Source organism: Epinephelus moara, chromosome 12 (genome assembly GCF_006386435.1).
Source record: "Epinephelus moara isolate mb chromosome 12, YSFRI_EMoa_1.0, whole genome shotgun sequence".
Classification (NCBI taxonomy): domain Eukaryota; kingdom Metazoa; phylum Chordata; class Actinopteri; order Perciformes; family Serranidae; genus Epinephelus; species Epinephelus moara.
The window spans coordinates 27904877-27924734 of NC_065517.1; the positions used below are offsets into that span (position 1 = coordinate 27904877).

Below are 19858 nucleotides of genomic sequence, written 5' to 3' on the forward strand. Positions count from 1 at the left end.
AGCCTGGAATTATTATACAGTATATTAATGGTGTAGGTTTTGTTTCAGGAAGCACATGAAACGGGGAATCTGGGGGTCTTCCGCCAAAAAATTTGAGCATCAACCACTTAATTTCCTGCATTCTCATGAATGTTTGCGCACTAATTTATGGTGTTAATTTAATTTCGCCACAATAAAAATCTTCTGCAACTTCTATGCTTTTATTGGGGGACAAATATTTTAAATATTGAGGCGGACCTGCCCCCTGTGTCACCCCCCAAAATCCACACCTACGCATCACACACTATCTCTTCACAAAGGCAACAACTTCTGCTAACTTCATTAATTGACTGCATATATTTATTTAATCTGCGCATTAATCTGTTATAATTACTCACCCCTTATCATAACAATATCTGCGATCACAATGAGACGTCTCAAAGCTAGCGGGATGATACTGTAGGCCGTCATTAGCGGCGCAAACAATGGCATTTTGAGACATCTGTCAAAACATTTCACAAACACCAGAAGTCAAAAAAAAAAGTCACAATAGTCTTAAAAGGAGCTTAATGAAGGGGGGCAACAGACACAGCGTCCCCCAGTTGTTAGGGCAACCCACTTCCCACGTTCATTAGATTCTTGACAGTCAAGACCCGATTAGTCGAGACCTGATTAGCCTTCAAGACTTTTGTCTGAGGACGGCCACTCGCTAAGAGGCCGCGCTGGCTGCATCTAATTAGATAGTTAGTCTCATTCCCATACATGTCTGCTAACTTACAGCTTGAGTCCATTGTGCGCCACTGAAAACAAAAACAAACTGACTCATAATCCCCTTAACTATCTTGACCTTGTTTAAGTATCTGATGATGTCATTCACGAGGAGGCCACCAAGGAGAGGCCACCTCCCTGTGTGTGATCAGTCAGTGAAACTAAGTGATCTTCAATAGAAATTGTTGTAACATGAATGTAAAACCAGTAGGGTGCTTTAATATTGAGGAGTTTTGTAATGGATCAGCATTTACAGGTGCGCTGTGTAACCCTCCTTTTCAACCTGACCAATGATGTGCTGAGAGAAAACCACGTGACCCACGAGCGACGGCATCCAAGAGGGGGCAGCTGGGAAAAAAGGGGACCTTTATCTTCTGATTTGAATAAGATGGCCTGGATATGTCACAGTGTTTACCCCTCCGTATGGTCCGAGAGGGGCGCGCACACACAAAACAACAACAACAACAACAACAACGCACAAACTCGGTCGCACACACTTCAACGGCCATTGTGTTCTTGTTTTTTTTTTCTGCAGCTAACATATTGTGCTTTGTTTTCCAAAATTTCCTTCATTAAACTCCCAGCGGCGCTAACGCTCATCCTCGCCATGTTCCCCCTAAAACCGACTCTTTCTCTTCTCCCCTCCCTCTATCAAACCATCCACCCTACACCTGCTCAGATAACCACTCCTCCGTCTCTGGGCTCCATCCTCCTCTCTGCCCTCTCCACCTCTTCATTACTCATCCCGCTCTTTATCTTTAGAATACTCATAGGCTCTCCAGCTCCCTCATGTAAACCCATTCAACTTCCTCTTCTTTCATCTTTTGCATAAAACCATAACTTAGGGGAGGGAGAGGGCCTCGTTTCAAGACAGACGAGTATACGCTGTTCGCGGCAACTGAAGCTGGCACACAATTAATGAATCCCCCTTTTACAGCAGGTGCGGAGACGAAATGTACAAATAAGAAATGTGGCAAAAGAGAAAAGAGAGGCGACAGAGTGTCATCAATTTTACACTTGTTACACGCAGCAAAAGACGTCATTATCTCAAGAAGATGAAGGTACAAAGAACAGCCGAATGCACGGGTGTAGATGTCGGGGGGAAAGAGGGAACATGACCCTAGATATTTAGAATATGTGCTTTTGTTACTCCTCAATAAAGACATGAAAGTAGAAGAGGACTTTTTTTGACAAAATTAAAGACATTTACAGCATAAATTTATTCAGAAGAGGCACAAATTGGTGCATAAAAACTCACCATAATGCAGGAAAGTAAGTGTTTGATGCACCAAAATCAAATTGAAAACACTAGCAAAGGTTGTTTAATAAAAGAAGAAGAGGTAGAACACCTTTTGGCTTACCTTGACATCAGAGAAGAACATCTTCAGCATATTAGAACTCGGGTAGCGGGTGTAGAAAAACATAAGCTTGGCCTTCTTCAGATGATTGGGGGAGAGACCCTCTTGGATCTGGACATAGCTGCCATTAAGGAGATTAACAACTGTTTGGATGGAAACAATCTGGTAGATCAAGCTACTGATGTCATCACAAATACAATATGTAGATGCTAATAATTGGCAGCAAGATTGGCAAGAAATTATCATTTGGATGATGGGTAACCAAATCTCCTTTCAGGCATGAATGCTGGGGGGGCTGGAGAGCGGCGGTGGTGGTGGTGTTGGTGGGGGGAGGCCAGAAGACAGTGCACCAAAGCAAAACCATTTGCTTGCAATTAGCATCGTCCGTATCAGGTGTGAGAGCGTCACGGTAAATAAAACGCCGGCCAGCAGTACAGCCGATGCTTTTACATAAGGAGGCTCATTTCACAGTCAAAGTAAGCAAACGCCTTTGCCTACACCCCACACTAACCTCCACCCAAAAAAAAGGAGGAAGAAAAAAGGAGGCATTTGCATATCACAGACAAAGACAGCAGTTAACGCCAGTGACGGGCAAGAAGGCCTAATGGCTTGGCGACAACACATGCCAAGCCTGAATATGACTGTCTGATATTGGCTTCATATCAGTGACAAAACAAGGTCTAGGAGATAGTCCCGGCCCGAGCAACATGAAAAACCTTCTCGCACTCGCACAGGCCATATTCAAATACATGTCAGAGGCCTTGTCTTCCTAATGGATCGCCTGGATTGAACAGCGAGGAGGATGGAGATGGAGATGGGCTGGTGGGGGCACCTTGAGGGATAGTATGGTTCCAACCTTCAATTACATCCCCCTCCTCCTCCCTCTGCTCCACCCCTACTACCCCCCAGCCTCGCTGCCGCTGCCAAACCCTTGGAGGAGCAAAAGAAGGAGGAGGAGAAGGAGAAGAGGGGCTCTGAGGCTTTGGACTCAGCCAGTGATGGGGGGACTGAAACACATCTGCGCCACCGAACGGCCCAAGCCATTTCCATGGTGAATTAACGGCCGTATAATGCATCTGATAATATCAATCTGGAGGATAAGACATTGAAAAGGGAACTAGGGGTGGGGGGCGGGCTGCATGTTAAAACCTCAGGCTGTTTCAACAAGGGTTTTCATCAAGCAGGAGCAAGACAGGGCTTTAAATTACACAGAAGACACAGCCCCAAGTTTTCATGAAGACTGTTTACACTCCAGTGGACAAAATACATTGCTTGACATTATTTATGATCTACAGGGGTGGCTGTGATCGTTAAAATCAGTCAAGTGTCCAGATGTAGCTGTAACTATAGAGTGGGAAGAAGGCATCAGCTGCTAGATTGGATTGCCCTTGGCCTCAGGGTTACACAGCAAAGCCAGCAAATACTGAACCACACTGGGTTGGCTCCTTAAAAACCCTGTCTACTTTGTCTGATTCAGTGAGGGAGAGGGAAAGGGAGAGAGAGTTGTATACGCAGCGAGGGTCTTGTGGGGGAAACCCTGGCAGACTGGTGTTACTCTGTCAGGCCTGGCCAAAAGAGCAGCACTTCACTCTCCACACCACACCATCTGCTCCAAGTGGAGGGGATACAATGGATCCTCAGACAGAGAGACAGAGAGAGGGAGGGAGAGACAGAGAAAAAGAGAGCTCTTTCTCAGTAAGGCAAGGTGGGATTTGTTTGCGGTGAAAGCTGCGCACTTACACTTAGATTAATTTGTTTTTGCTTTTTCAATTAGGATTAGCATCGCTTTCCCCTTATCGCGGGAATTAAAAATTATTTTAAAACAAAGACGTCAAGGTTTTACCTCTCCGGCCATAAACACAATATCACCTCCCTTCAGACGGCAATTAAGAAGCTTCATATCTCCTGATGAGGCATTTTCATCTCCGATTCACTCACAGCTTGCAAATGTAATTGTGATTGGACTTAGGGGTGGCGTGCGAGGCTATTATTTTGTCATGATGGTGCACTCATACCAGCTGGCCCACTGTTCGCCTGCCACATCTGACAAGACATCATCATTCTCACGACACATCCCCCAAAACCCAAAGTCATGAGAGGGAAATAGCTGCTCCACTCCCTAATTCCAGGTGTAAGGACAAGAATATTTGGAGTCGGACTGAGAACAAATGAGGAAATTGATAGCAGCCATCTGCTCCACGATGCTGCCGAGAGCTGGTGAACTTGAACACACCTCGCAAAATGTCTGACAAGCTGTCTCTGGCTTCTGAGGCTCCGAAAAAAAAAAAAAAAAGAAAATGTATTTTTTTAAATCTATAAACGAGAGAGTACAAATGCAAATAAAATGATTTATAAGTATCTAATTATAATATGAAAAAATACCAATCTATATCTTGTAAATGTCAAACTTTGTTCCTGAACCTGTGGAATCAAAAATAAAAGATGAAAAAAAAAAACCAACAACTTGTGGACATGTTGTTCTGCCTTTTCTTTCCATTTAGGGAAGTACATCTGCTAATGCCCTGAATTTATAAATGCTACAATGAAAGCCACAGCATCTGGCATATGTGGTTATTGTTTGATTGTTTTCTACTTTCTCTCAGTCTCTGTATGTGTCTCTCTCCCTTTTCTCTTTTCATCCCTCCATCGGGAGCCCGCAGAAGCAAAGGATTATGGATCTCTGGAAAGCGTTCACCCTTGGGTCAGAAGACAAGACAAGGCGAGGTAATGAAAGATAAACAGCTCGCTGCAAACACCTGTTAACGTCCGCTTCAAAGAAAAGACAGGGAGGAGGGGGGGGGGGTTTTGCAGGGAGGGAAAACAAAAAAAGAAGTATTTGGCTGCCAAGCAACAGCCGAAGGGCCCCCCGGGCTGTTGACAGATCTTTATGAAATGAAAAAAAGGGAAAAGAAACGACAATGATTGTGGGCTTTTTACAACAGCGATGGATGATAAGAGGAACACAAGAGAAAACACAAGCAATCATAAATATACATCTTTACTGAGTCCTCAGGCGAACCTTTTGTGACACACACAAAAAGACACACACAGACACACTCGGAAAAAAAAAACGCAAGGCACTCAGGTACCCACAACAGCAAAAACAAGGCATATTCACTTAACTAATATGCCCCAACAGGTAAAGAGCTGTTGGATTAATTTCTTAAGCATGTAATGAATGTTAATGACTTGAAGACAAAGCTTTCTAAGGACAAGCAGTGTGAGACGAATAAAACTTTCATAAGGGTTAAGGGGTGTTGAATACTTAGGGACTAAGGAGGTATAGGGGGAAACAGAGACTGAATGTATCTGTTTAAGCTATTAGTCCGGAGTCCCCGGGGGATTCAATTTGAGCCTCCCATAGGGGATAGCCTCTTTATCCGTAGGGCATGATTGGGGCATGCTGGGGTTAAACTATAAGGGAGGCTATATAACACCATTGTGTGCCAAGTTTCGGGATGCTATCTCCTTGTTCTTTCAGGGGCATTTTTTATCAAAAGGAATTGGGGCGGTAAATGTCGTGGGGACCTAATCTTCGTGAGTAAGTGATATGTGACAACCGAGCTTTTAAAGCACTTAGGATTGAAGATGGAAGAAAAGGCAGTACGGTGCTGGGGAAGGAAGAGGTATGAGTACAAAAATAAATACAACAATGCAGTACAATGGAGAAGAGAACAGCAGTGGGAGGAAAAGTGATTCATCAACAATTTCTCCGTTTTCTTAGGCTAGTTTCAAGCAGGCTAAAAAGAGTTTGATTTTTAACTCTTTGTGGTTCAGAGGCAATGCTTCACACCTGTCTCTGCGGGGAATTACCACCTGAAATCTGATTTTTCCTCGCTTACACCAGCTTGAGCTTGTCTGAACTGGACTATGAAGAGTTTAAAACATCAGGGTCACTTATTATTGCCTTTCAACCCCCTCAAACACACACACTCTCACACACACAAACTACAAAGATTTTTTTGAAGGATACATTGCTGCCTGAGTAGGGAGAGATGTCGGCCATGTCTTGGAGATCACTGCACTCAGACTTGATGAGGGACAGGGAGAGTCCCTCGGCTGTGCTGCCAGTGTGCGCTGGTGAACAAGAGCGATGGTGGTGCCCCATGTGGTGACCTGATGCCATCTTGGTCCTCAGGCTGGTGGTCTCCCGGGACAGGTCCATAGAGTCTGGAGAGGAACGGTCCTTGCCTGGGTAGCCACCTGTGGGCCCACCGAGGGGGCTCTGGAAAGGGTAGCCCATGAGAGGCAGTGGAAAAGGGTGTCTAAAGGATGGGGGACTGAAGCCCATGGAGGCTGAGAGCGATGAGGGGTGGAGGACGGGGTGGTGGTGCCCGCCATGGGCTCCCACAGCTGAGGACTGGTGGTGGTGGTGCTCGCTGGGTGTCTTCCTCACAACTAAGGGTATCGCTTCGGTTTGGTCGTTGGTGGGACCGGGCATCCCGGGCATGCTGGCGAAGGAGTCTAGTGGATTGGGAATGATGACATCGCCGAAGCACTGCAGCCTCTGGTTGGCGGTATGGAAGTTGGGGTTGTCTCCATTGACGGTGGTGGGAAATCTCTCAGGAGGTATGGAGAGCGAGGGGAAGGCCTGCTGGGGTGTGGGGCGTGGAGGCTTGGCAAACACCTTAACCACTGTGTCCACCACCTGGGTCATGGCTGAATTGAGTTCCTGCTTGAGTGTTTCTGCCAGTTGTTTACCTTCAGCATGCATGGAGGAGCCTGGACCTCCTTGTCCTTTGCTCCGGCTGAGCCCCTCTCTTCTTGGCTTCTCTCCGTCCGCCAGCATGGCCTGCTCCTGAAGCAACGCCCGCGCCCTGTCGAGGAAATGGCCCGGGTCCAAGTCAGACATTTCATTGTCAGAGCGCAAGTCATCTCCACCCCGGTCATCGCCACCGGTGTCAGACCTGCCCGGGCTGTCTTCAGACATGTTCCCTATGTCGTTGTGGAGGTCATTGTGGAGGTCGTTGTGTTCTGAGTCATCGGTCGAGTCATAGATCTGAAAGAACTTCTCCTGCAGCTGGCGTAGCTGTTTCTGCATGTCCTCCAGCTGCAGCTTCAGTTGCCGTCGCTCCTCCTGCTTCTGTTCCTTCCTCTGGCACACCAGCTGGGTGAAGCTCTGTTGCTGCTGCTGAGGCAGACGCTGCTTACGCTTGTTCTCTCGGCTGCTACTGCTGCACACCTCGCCTCCCCGTGGGCTGCTGGGGGCCTGCTGCTGAGACTGAGGGGGTGGGCAGTCTAGATCCATCTCCCGGTCTCCATCCATCTCATGGTCGCGCTCATGACGGGAGGCAGCAGGTACCACCACACTGGGCGAGTGGCTCATACCACGTATAATGTTCTCTACACGGGCTCGCTTGGCACGCAGGTGTTCATCATTGAGACGTTCAATGTCAAACGAGGCCAGGCCGGGAGGGCGACCAAAGGGTGACAAGCATTCTTGAGGGGTGCTATCATGGGAGGAGTTACTGCAGGCATCTTCCTGGGGAGCATCTGAACTTGCATTGGAAAGCCCTGATCCGGGGAAGCCGACATCCCCTCTATCACCCCTGTCCCCTCTTTCTCCCCTCTCGGGTCCCCCTCCATTTTTCGCCATGTTATTCTTGAGAAGCTGGGAGATAATTGTGGTGCCAGGGAAGGGCATCATGGTGTCCTCGTATGAGTTGGCCCTCTTCAGTAGCTTTCGGAGTACATTGGACTTGGACTCGCTGTCGCTGGCTGACACAACGCCAGGCCCACCATGTGGCTGCACTACAGAGCACTCCATGGAGTCGGTGTCTGATCCGTGGTGAGAGTGGGAGCTCAGAGAGTTCATGGCACTGAAAATGGCTGCTTTGGCGCGGGCAATGTTATCAGTGGTTGTTGTTGTGGCTGCTGCTGTGGAGGAGGCTGTGCTGCCCACGGTCCTCTTAACACCAATGTCCACACGTCTTCGCTTGGTCTGTCTGTTCAGGAGGGAGTCGCTGTCATGGTCCGGCATCACGGGCTGCTGCTATTGGGCCATATCCCGCAAACCCAGTCCTCTAGGATCAAAGCCTCTGAGTACCTGTGGGCAAAAAATTCACAGATGCATGACTCAAAGTGAGGAAGATTTTCAGAGTCTAAGTCACTGATGCATTTATTTTCCAACACTTTATTTTCAAAAGAAAAGCTTTACAGTTTTTGATAAACTGAAACAATTAAAATCTATGAACCTCTAGAGATTTGCATTAGATGATGATATGGATAAAAAGAGAAGAGTTCTGCCTCAAGCCAGCAGCCAGTCTCTCCTAATATGCTTTGAAAAGGGACGGGTGCATCCGTGATTACAGTTAGGCAGAAGGACCAGAGACAGAGGGGTAAAGGGAACAGGCAAGATGGGGTCAGAATTAGGCCTTGGCTCGACATTCCAGGGCAAAGTCCTACATTTTATCCTGTCCCCTGTTACACGCCGTGCGACACTGAACCAGTTCCCACGGAACACAAAGCTGCATAAAATTATGATAATTACTTAAGTACTTGTCCTCATTTCCATTTTTGTGCGGTGTGAGGCAACACAGGAGCTATTAACACAAAATAAAATAAAAGAAATCGGGTTAAGAGTTTCTAAAAAAAGAAAATTAAAAAGTGGTGTACAAGAGGAGGCAATGTACATTGTATACCCTTCATGAAATCCTATTATGTAAGTGAGCGATCGTTTGGTCAACTCGACAAAATATTCTCATTTTAAACCCCGTTTACACGTTGCATAATTTTAAAATGCAAGTCCCGTGCTCACATTAATCAATATGGCCATCATATCTTAAGCAACGGGGAGAGTGACACATAAAAGAAACACAAAATAGGCCTATTGATTTTGGTGCCAGCGTGAGCTCACTTCTGTGTTTTTTGTTTGTCTTTTCATCTGGCAAGGGCAGTTAATTCTGCTCAAATGAATAGGTCACAAGGGTCAACTCTGGCAAGGAGCAACTTAAAGCGCTCTTACAAAAACCCTAATGCCCCTCTGAAAGCAAAACGTTTTGTCAGTACAGGCCTGCATCAATACTGCTATGTAAGCAGCGGTGGCAGTGTCTCAGTCGGAGCCATATCAGATGCATCCAGTCTTGAATGTGGTGATATTAAAACAGAGTATTTAATCTGTATGCCGCTCTTTAAAAAATTAAATTATTTCTGAGGTTTGTAAATAAATAGAAAATAAATCTGACAGTGTTTTCTGAAGCGCATAAAAGTGGCAAAGGTGGTGTAACAATTTACTTATTCTTTTTACACCCCTCAGAAAAACACCAGCTCTTATTAAGACTCACAGTGGCTCAGTAAAAAATTAAAATGAATATGACAAACACAGTATTCCTTCTTTAACTTTAGTTTTACAGGCTGCAAATATATTCAAACGATACACCCATTTAGGCAACTTTAAGATCTGCAACATTGCTTTAAATTCTTTAATTTAAAGTCAAATATCCGACTCATTTATGTTGAATTTTGCTACGATATTCGAAGACAAAAGACATTTGAAGATGTCTAATTTCAAGGTTCAGTTTCAGTGTGAGAAAACAGCAGAAAACTGAACTCCAGTGGGATTTAAAAATATTTTCTTTACCTGATTATTTGCTCGTTGTAACTAAAAGAAATTGCACCATCTTTACTTCATCACCGCACGTGAAAATTAATTAAAAAAGAAAAGCTTCTTTCTTGTCACTAAGCCTCACACACACATTCACACTGTACACACACACACACACCAAAGTGCGTGCGCACACACACACACACACACACACACACACACACACACACAACTTTGCTGTTGGCTTTGTTAGACACTGTGTGCTGTGATGCACCACTGGCAGCTTTGTCACTCTGAGAAAACATTTCACAAACTGACAATAAAAGACTGCGAAAGTTTAAATTTACTGTAAAATCAGGCTCAGTTAAATGTTTTCCTCCTAAAATCCATCCCTTTAAAGTGACACCAAAATGAAACCCCCCTTTTGATTAATGGCTCTGGCCCAAGTCTTGACAGCCACATCCAGCAGCTCAGACAAGAGGTGATACATCTCCAAGAAAAAAAACCTTGACTTGATCGCCTCAGGATCTTAACAATGAGCTTGAAATAGTCACCAGCACCTGTCTTTTCCGACGGCGCACCTGTCTCCCATTGCCCATGCGCACTCTCACCCTCACTCGTTTAAAAAAAAAAAAAAAAAAGCTATGAAGGAGCTGATGTTCACTCTAACTTTTAAAGATCTTCACCTCATCCTTTTAAGCTGCTTCTTCACCTTATTTCAAGCTGAAACATTCCGGATGATCAGAAACAGAAAGTAAAAAATAATCAGGTTTGAACTTAAATAAATTAAATAACACACAGTTGCTGCAACTTTTTAAACTTAATATTTAGATTTAGAAGATGACAAACAAGAGATATGGCTTTTGCACATATGGTCACTGGACAAACTATCCAAACCAAAGAGAGACCAAAGAGTTGCGCACACTTACAACAACATACCGGCAACGTTTTACCACAATCTTCCAAAAGTGCTGCCGCAGAAGACACACACCAAGTCCACAAAACAGGGGCACTGACAAGCTTCACAACTGCCTGGTGCGGATTTTGTGCAAATACAACGGCGTTTAAGAGGTGTTAGATTAAGATTTAGCCCACAGGACAAAGACAATACGTACAAAAAAACATCAACACGCACGGGAGATCAAATCTACATCTCAATTCCGGTGAAAAATCAACTCATGTTTTAAGTCACGTCTCAAAAACACTTCCAAAACTTACTTCCAGAAGTTGCAAATCAACTTGATCTCCGCGTTTGATGAGGAAGGCTGGGCTACCGTCCGCAAATCATCCTCGCAACAGAAAAAAAAAAAAAAAAAATAGGGGCTGCTCGCGCAACAACTCTTACCACACATCAAGATGAGGGGAACGAAACAGAGCAAATAATGGTCGTATAGATATGATTAGCTGTTGATCACCACCGGAATAAATTTCCTCCCGTTCATCATGATGTTTGATTTGTTTATTTTTTCCGCCCACCGCGCGCAGGCGAGGCAGAACAAGAACAAGAGAGGGAGGTATCCGAGGACAAGGTTACTTACCCTTTAGATGAAGAGGGGGACAACCTGAACTCCTACGGCAACAACACACAAAAAAGACAGAATATACAACGCAGAGCTCGGCGGATCGCTGGATGCTGGGGATGTAACAGTTTCTCAGAGGAGGAAGGAGAGCTGGAATAAAGTCAGCGGCGCCGGCGAAAGGAACAAAATAGGAAAAATATAGAAGATGAAAAGAGCTCTTGCGCGTCGGTCTCTCCCTCTATCCTCTGCTGTGACTGAAAGAGTGAGAGACATAGAGAGAGTGCAAGAGAGGGTGCGAAAGAGAGAGAGAGAGACTGCGTGTGTGCGTCTCCGAGGCGCACTGGATGCAGAGGGACTGGATGCTGGAGCGCTCCTCCGCCACTAAGATTCACTTTAAGACGCGGCTGAAGGAAACAGGAAGACGTGCGCGTCATGAGCGGCGTGATGTAACTGTCGCAACCTACCAATAAGAAGCGTCCGTCCGGTCCGGAGAACAACGCACTGAACTTGACCAGAGAATGGGACTTGAGCATACAACTAAAGAGAGAGAGAGAGAGAGGGGGAGAAAAAAGGAAATACCACTCTTACTAATCTCTTTCTTCCCAAATCACCGACTGCGCGAGTAAGAATCGTTACGCACTTTGACATTACACCTCAAGCCGCAATAAAACACATAGTCCACATTTTATCATCTTATTCATCCTCATTTTAAAAAGTTCTTTATAATAAATGTGAAAGTTTTACTTTGATTCAAATATATTTTGAATAAAAATAAGAATAAGAACAATTTCACTTTAAGAAATATTGATTTATTTTGGCACCCAGTGAGATTTGTTCCACACATTTAAGGACAAAAAGCATGATTTTAAAGATGAATAAATGAATTAAGGCAGATACTGTTTATTGGGAATGTTTCTTCCAGCCTTCTTTGTAGCAATAAAACTCTAAATTAACAATTTATTTTACAATCAAACCACTTTTTTTTTTCAACGCTGGTGTTTACGCATGTTTCGATTATGTTTATGACTCCATTAAAGCGCATTAACATTCCGTCAAGCCCAGTCATTTCTAACGATTACCAACTTTGTAATTTGATATATTAATATGTCTGAATATCAGTGATTAACGTGTTTTTATTTTAAACATCACTATGTGCATTTTTTCCTGCAAGTGAAGTACGCATTTAGGCTGCAGTAGTGGGTCACTTGGGTATTGGGGGGTTCAAAGTGGCATGTAGGGATATTTTACGCGCAGAGTTTCCTCATTGGTTGCAGCAAAGCAAAGTCTGATATATAAAACAAGCAAAGCAGCACAGAAGCTCACGAGCTTTGCTTTGGAATTCAGATTATCCAGGGAAGCCAATATCTGAGGAGAGCTAAACGTCTCTTTGTGAAACGCTCAGTTAAGAGCCGAATATCATCATGAAACGTCTGTCACTCGGATCCACAGTCTGCCATTGAAATGTCCCCCTCCGTGCGTAAAGACTGCACTGTCATCAGAAAGTGATTATTAAGTTAAACTGTAAACGCAAACAAATCCACATTTATGATTTGAAAATTAAGATTTTGAATGATTTATTTGATTTTTACTCCTCTTTTGAAACTCTCCCACCTGTGAGGCTGAACCCTGCGGACACTGACATCTGATCCTTTCCACTGAAAAACCTGCTCGCTTCTGATTTATGAAATTATGACGGCTGCTCGTCCTCCTCCTGCATTCCTACAAATTGGATATTTAAAATTACACTGCAGTTTTTGCGCTCTGCAAATATTCTACTCTTCCAACTACACAACAGGTGTATTTGCTCAAATTGTTTAGTGATATTATTTAGGCATGTGTGCCACTGAAATTAATCTTTACAGCAGAGATTTTCTGCATCGAGTTTAATGAGATTTCTGGATAATACAGGTCGCATTTATCTGCTTCAGTCTGCGTGTCTGAAATTTAAGAAATAATAATAACCGATACATTTATTTTAGAACAAAGGTTTTTATTATTGCTGTAATAATTATTAATGGTGAATGAAGTTACATTTATTCGTATCCGTCAAATTGTTAAAGAAAAACTTGTTCACACACTATTATTTTCAGATCAGCGTACTTTTTTGCTTTTGCCCTTTTCTCCAGCTTTTCACTTTGGATTCCGAATCTTCTTTTTTTATCCTCTGCACAAACAGGATCCTAAAGCACTTAACTTGAAATCTTATTTTCCATATGCGCCTCTGTCAGGTGCCAAAAGGGAAAAGGCGAGTCTCTTTTCCATGTCGCAAGCAAGTGTTTTTTAGGACGAACGAATTGCAACGAAGTCAGCAAACTTTTACTGTCTGGAGTGTCTTTTCCAAAGCAGGTGTCCCGGCCCCCCCTTTTTACTCCCTCAACTGGCCTGTGGCTGATTTGGCCTCGGCTCCCCTGGGTGTCGTCGGTGCGCACACAGGCTGGAAAAACAGGCCGGGACATTAAAGAAACGCGTGTTTGGAAAAGGAAGACTCGGATGAGGTGTAGAGGAAACGTGTCGGTTAACACTGGCTGCTCTTATCGCGGCCCATTCCAGGTGGATCAACGCGTGTATTTATTTCAAACTCACTTTCCCCCTCTTTTTTTGGGTCGAGTGCGACACACCTCGATGCCCAAGACTGATAATGCGCTCTGGCATTGCGCACTGATGGCTGAATTTATTGACATATTTATTAGAGTTGGGCCCAAATGCAGAAGGAGGGAGGGAGTGAAAACAGTATATCTCCCAGAGGTGTTATAAAGGTACTTTTTTATTACAATCTGACCACAATTAAGTGGTAATAAGTGCGCGCACGCGGTGATGGTATGCCGGAGTGGAGAAGCGCCAGTGGCCTATTTTTCCTCAGCATTAATTTGGATCAACTATTATGCTACTTTTAATACTAAAGTTTTTGTCTTATTTTTGGAGCAAACTGAATTCAGAAAATCAACAAACATAACCAAACTGCTTCCTAAATTTGTGTTACATGAATTATCATAGAAAGAATTAATATTATTCAGGAGAAGATCTAATACCTTGAGCAGCAGCGGTTATAAAACGGCCTTAATCAGATAATGACTTGATGTGCTCCTACAACAGCTCCATTTATTTTCACAGACAGTTTTTTTTAGAGAAATAAGAGAGAGAGAGAGAGAGAGAGAGGGAGAGAGCTATTTGCGAAAAACACAAGCAGAGAGAGAGATGGTAGCGCTAAAAGCTGTTTTGTTCCGGAGAGGTCTCCGGGTCCCTGAATAAAAAGGTTTAGGAGACAGGACAGAGGAGAGGAGAGGAGGATTTGTCCGAGTGTAATAAGTGAGTAGGCGTCTGACTCTTACAGCCTCTAAAGTCCTTGTTGGGGCCTCATGTCCAGCACTTAATGTATTCAGCTGCCATCATCAAAGATGAGGATGCTGGAGGGAAATATGGATCCCAATTGTTTCTGTTTGTCAAGGCAAAAAAAAGAAAGAGAAGTCTGCAGTGAAATAACAAGAACTCCCTGCACTAATAGGAGATAAGAGATTTTAATTTATTGGGAACAACAGAGACCTTCATTATGTTATTTTGTCACAATAACCCAGTGAAGGTCTCAGTGTGTCACGATAACTTGATGGATGTCTCTGTTCCAAAATGTTCCTTATAAATCTCCTATAATTGCATGTGTTGGAGACAGTGTGTGGGAGCGCTTGTTTCTAGTCGGCCCCAAGATGCACCTGTCGACCTACAGGTGTGTGAAAGTTTGTCTGTTGGTAGTAAAATAACATTAACGTACACAGACGTAATTATTAGTGATATTACTTTTTGGCTGCCGGGGCTGATAGCTGGCACAGTGTGGCCCCCAATGACCCATATCCCTCTTTCTAGGCTACAAGTAGTGGTGATTATAGAGGCATGTGTGTGTGTATGTGTGTGTGTGTGTGCGAGTGTGTGAGAGAGAGAGAGAGAGAGAGAGAGAGAGAGAGGCTGGTCCTCCTCCGTGGCCTGTTTTACAAAGCCATTCAGTGAGGCATATACTGCACACTACACACACTCACTCTCATATTCAAATATGCTTTATTTGCATAAATGTGTATCGACCACTGTTGCAGAAGTAAAAGTGTGACACAGTGTGAAGACAACATGACAGGCAAAAGTGACAACATGCACAAACAAAATACTGGGTGACCTCATGATGAAGAGTCAGTAGAAATAATGTGCGAAACTGAAGGGATATATGCAAGGCCGTAGCCATGGAGCCAACATTAGGGGGGACCAAATCAGCGAGGGGTGCCCTCTAAATAAATAAAAAATAAAAATTTAAAACTCCTGCTATATTACAGTAACGTAGCCGAGCGTCCTGTTCACCTAGCTGAATGATTAATAAAACAATAACTGGAACTAAAGATGGTGAAACAGCTCGAAAAGCAACTGCTGCCCATTTATTTTGTCACACCAAAAAACTCTCACACATGCATGAGTTCCTTACAACAGCTTCTTCTGCCCTACGGCAACTCAAAAGGGACACACAATATAGAATACTGTATGTATACGCAATAAATAAAAGGTACAATAGACTTAACGTGGGCTTTATCACAAGTATAACGCACTAAAAACAATAACTTTACCCGAATAATACCCCCATGAGCCATGCTCTGCTGGGGTACGGCAACACCACGTAGACAAACAACATGCAGAACTGCACTGTAAAAATAATAATGGCAATTTTTCTGGTGTAGAATAACATTTTTTAGTTTCTATATGTTTTTTTTTGTCAATATATTGGGGGACATTTTAACATATTTTGGAGGGACGTGCCCCCTGAATATAAGCTGTAATTACTGCCTTGGATTTACGCAATACACACAATAATTTCTCTTATACACATTCTCCGTTTCCTCGTGGACTCACATGGCCCTGACAGCCTCAGTGATAAAGCACAGCATTGCAACACTTTTCTAAATCCTGTTTTCAGCTTGTGATAAAGAACCTATTTGCTCTGACATTAAGGCTCTATGTCTGGCCTGCGTGGAAATAACAGGCAATTAAAAGAATGCTGCTCAGTGAGGCTGACGGGAAATATGGCTGCAGTCAAACTCATTAAAACCACAGATATATACACTCTAAACATCATAATTAATCTTAGCCATGTGTAAAATCCTCGACATTACCTCCATGGATGACATTTCTTTTGCATGACATAAAATGACGCAGGAAATTCTGATTCAACATGTCTGAGGAATAACCTTAAAAGTGCGCATTATTATATTAAAAATCACTGCTTATGACAGGGGTTAGGATAAAGTCAACAGGAATGAAGGGCGCGCGCACGCTTGGCACGCGCACACACGCACAAACAGAGCGCCTTGGAGGTGCTTGGGCGGACAGACATGTTGGGAAATCGCCTGGAACTGTATTAAGCCTGACGTCCTTAAAACAAACAATGGCACCATGAAATAAGGGCTTATGCGCTCAAAGTCAAAGAGCCCCCTCAGCAACTCTCCCTGTTTATCTCTCCCTCTGTCTGACACACACACACACACACATGCACACCCACATACATGCATGCATGCACACACGCGCACTCACCATTTCTTGGGGGTTACACAGTCAGGCTCGCAGCTCCATCGGGAGGGGACCAACTTTGCTCCTATGAACTCTCACCTGTCAACATGGAGCAGAGGACTTTACTTGGTAAACACGAAAGGACTTTAGCTGTTTACTTCTGGCGGTAACTTAGCCTATTTTATCCACTGCAAGGCCGCGGTCACAGCTGGTTCTCCGGGTGATCTGAGTGCGTTTCAAGGCGAGGTTAAACCCACGCCAAACTCCGTTCAAAAATACGACAATTTTAGTGCGGCCGTTCTTAGGCTGCTTATTTTGTTGAACACGACTTTAATTATGTTTTGACAATGTGTGCTTCATCGATAGGCTACATCCGGCATACATCCAAGTGAGCTTGATTGGATCAGTTTGATATGTGGAGCAACTTTTGGGGAATTTGCTGCTCGCTACCGCCCCACGCTGTGGGCTATTATTAGAGGCGCATGAGGGAGTGACGGGGTGTAAAAGTTGTAATTAAATTAAGCACAGCGTTGTTTTTTGGTGATTAATGACAGCCGAATTTAAGAATAGGGTTCAATGATTCATGATATGTATTAAATGTTTTTCTGTGATGTATAAATGTCTTGTTAACATACAAAACAAGATAAATTCCCACATTTTTCAATGGAGTACGGCAGCAACTCCTCCACCACATGCAGAGTGCAGATCTCTGCGTTTTCCCTTTTTAGATTTCCACAGCCATTATCCTCCTGTGCGACCACAGCTTAAAAAAAGAAAAGAAAAAACACGGGCAGTGGCTGATAAGCGGCGGTCTGTTTTCGCTCCTCTGATCAGCGGTAATTATATTTGTTGGCGTGGAGGTAAGTGGTCCTCCCCGGGGGGCGTATTGTACTCGACTCACTCCGTGTCATAAAATAAAATTACAAGGAAAGGAGAAGATATCCTACAATAACAGAGGCGAGTCGTAAAATCAAAGAGTGGCTAAATTAAATCTGAAGTAGAGAAAAAAAAAAGCCTGACGGAAAATACATTAGGGGTATGATGGACGGGGGCAGGGGGCTTCAAATAAAACGCAGGTTAATGAGTTTTTAATAGCTTCTACGACTATATGGTTGGTTAACAGGCACACACACACACTCACTCTCACACACACACACTGAGCTTTTTCTAGCTGACTGAGGCAATTAAGAGTAATTAGTGATCAGTTACCTGTGCTTCAGCCTTTCTGCACTCCCCCAAATACTATAAAGAGAGGCGTCTATAGGGTATGAAGTGACATGTACATGGCTTAAGTAGCTCTAAAGTGCCTCTCTCACCACACATTAGGCTCCAGTTATAAGTTTAGCTCTCCGCAGCAGTCCGCTCTCCTGTTACAGCAGTGGACATTCACACGTCTTGTACCTGTTGGCACCCTTTTGTCTGGTTTATGTGTCTGTGTAACCTTTGACCCCCACCGTGGATGTTTGGCATGGCACCCAGCAGACTCTCCGCACCACAGCGGCCTTTCTCTGGTGACCTCTCTTGACCACTCGCTGACCTTTCACACCAGAGGAGATCTGGCTGCCTCAGGGGAGGTCAGGAGGAGGGTAACACCGGCCTGTAAACAAACACAGACATGGATTTGGAGTGTTGTTACATGCTGATTGAAAATGAAATCTCTGGCTCCATCAAAGTGGAAATGAGTCAACGTATTTCCAGAGGTGGAAAAATAAGTACTTTACTTGAGTATTTTCTTTTTATACTACCTTATTTACTACCGTACCACATTTTAGAGGGAAATATTGTACTTTTTACTCCTCTACACTGTAAAATATTATGCAGGAATTTAGCGGAATCTCATCTTTCTCATTAACCTGAAGATCAAGTGTGTAGGATATATTGGAAGAAACTGAATATTCATAACTATGTTGTCATAAGTGTATATTCACCTTCATTTATTTTTCATTTTCTGTAACTGCTTATCCTGTTAGGGGTCATGGGGGGTTGGAGCCTATCCCAGCTTACATGGGGCAAGAGGCAGGGTACACCCTGGGTGCCCGGTCTCACTCCAAAGTCGTCGAAATCCTGCGCTTGGGCAGTGACTTGCGACGTCAGAAACCAACGAAAAAGGAGTCCGTTAACATCGACACGATACGTGGATGGTTGCCATTATAGTTTAACATCCCCCGGTGGCATCAGGGGGGAACTGCGGCAGGACAAGGACGAAAAATAAGGTGGCAAAAGTCCGAGTGTGGCAGGTGATAAGGGCGATGGATGGGTCCAATAAACATTGACCTTCACCTGAAAGAGCGGTGTTCACATCCCGAAAGATTCTGAAGCCAAACCCTGTTCTTTTTTCCAAACCTAACTACTTCCTTTTGTTGCCTAAACCCAACCATGTGTGTTTGTTGTTGAAAGAAAAAAAACGTCAACTCTCCTTATTGTATTGATGTAAATTTCCTGTGAAAATGGAAGTGTACCTTGAAAGAACACAATGCATGTCACAGGCAGAACAATTTAGTCACCAATTAATCTGCATGTCTTTGGACTGTGGGAGGAAGCCGGAGTACCTGGAGAAAACCCACACTGACATGGGGAGAACATGCAAACTCCACTAAGAGGGCCTCCCCCATCCCAGGAATCAAACCCGGAACCTTCTTGCAATGCTAACCACTGCAAATTCACCTGAATTTAAGAATTGTTTTGCTTTTGTTACCTTAAGGCTCATTCATGCTCCTTTTATGTACGAAAATAGATATGTGCAGTTCAAATGTTGTAAACGTCACTGCCCTAAATTCTATGCGTCCTTTATGTTGGCATAGGTACAAGCAATAAATGTCACTAGAGGGCAGAGTCAAAAAATTCACGAAACAACTGTGTCAACGGAGTAGGAGGTTGTAATATTGTACCCTTAAATGAAGGCAGCGCTGTTGACGGCGGAGGTCTGTGAGGCCATTATATACATCCTGACATGTGGAAGGAGAATTCTTTTCACTTATTTCACTATATATTATTTTATCTTACTCATTTGTTCTGCTTCCCCATTATTTACATTTCTTCATCATCTTAAGGTTGTATCTCATTTGAACTACCCTAAACTGCCTCCACGGTCTCAAAATGAGTGCAGAGTAGCAGAGTCCATCTCCGTCTCTGTTTCTAACGTTGAGCATGAATGAACC

At 43.9% G+C, this 19858-nt stretch overlaps 1 protein-coding gene across 7 annotated transcripts in view; it reads right to left on the reverse strand.

The window, feature by feature from the left end:
• LOC126398478 (prospero homeobox protein 1-like) overlaps positions 1-16743 on the reverse strand; it is a 70769-nt gene extending 54026 nt beyond the window's left edge. For 3 of the 7 annotated variants that reach the window (XR_007570779.1, XM_050057852.1, XM_050057851.1), the window contains exons 1-3: positions 11187-12586; positions 6079-8151; positions 2109-2216 (exon numbers count right to left, since the gene is read on the reverse strand). Coding sequence is in view for 6 of the 7 variants with exons in the window: in XM_050057852.1 (XP_049913809.1) it covers positions 2109-2216; positions 6079-8085 (2115 nt within the window). In the remaining variant the exon portion in view is untranslated. Of the gene's footprint in view, positions 1-2108; positions 2217-6078; positions 8152-10577; positions 10810-10866; positions 12588-16724 lie in introns of those variants that run through there. The other 4 variants (XM_050057854.1, XM_050057853.1, XM_050057856.1 and 1 more) reach the window with 4 other exon arrangements.
• Between the last annotated feature and the right edge of the window lie 3115 nt (positions 16744-19858).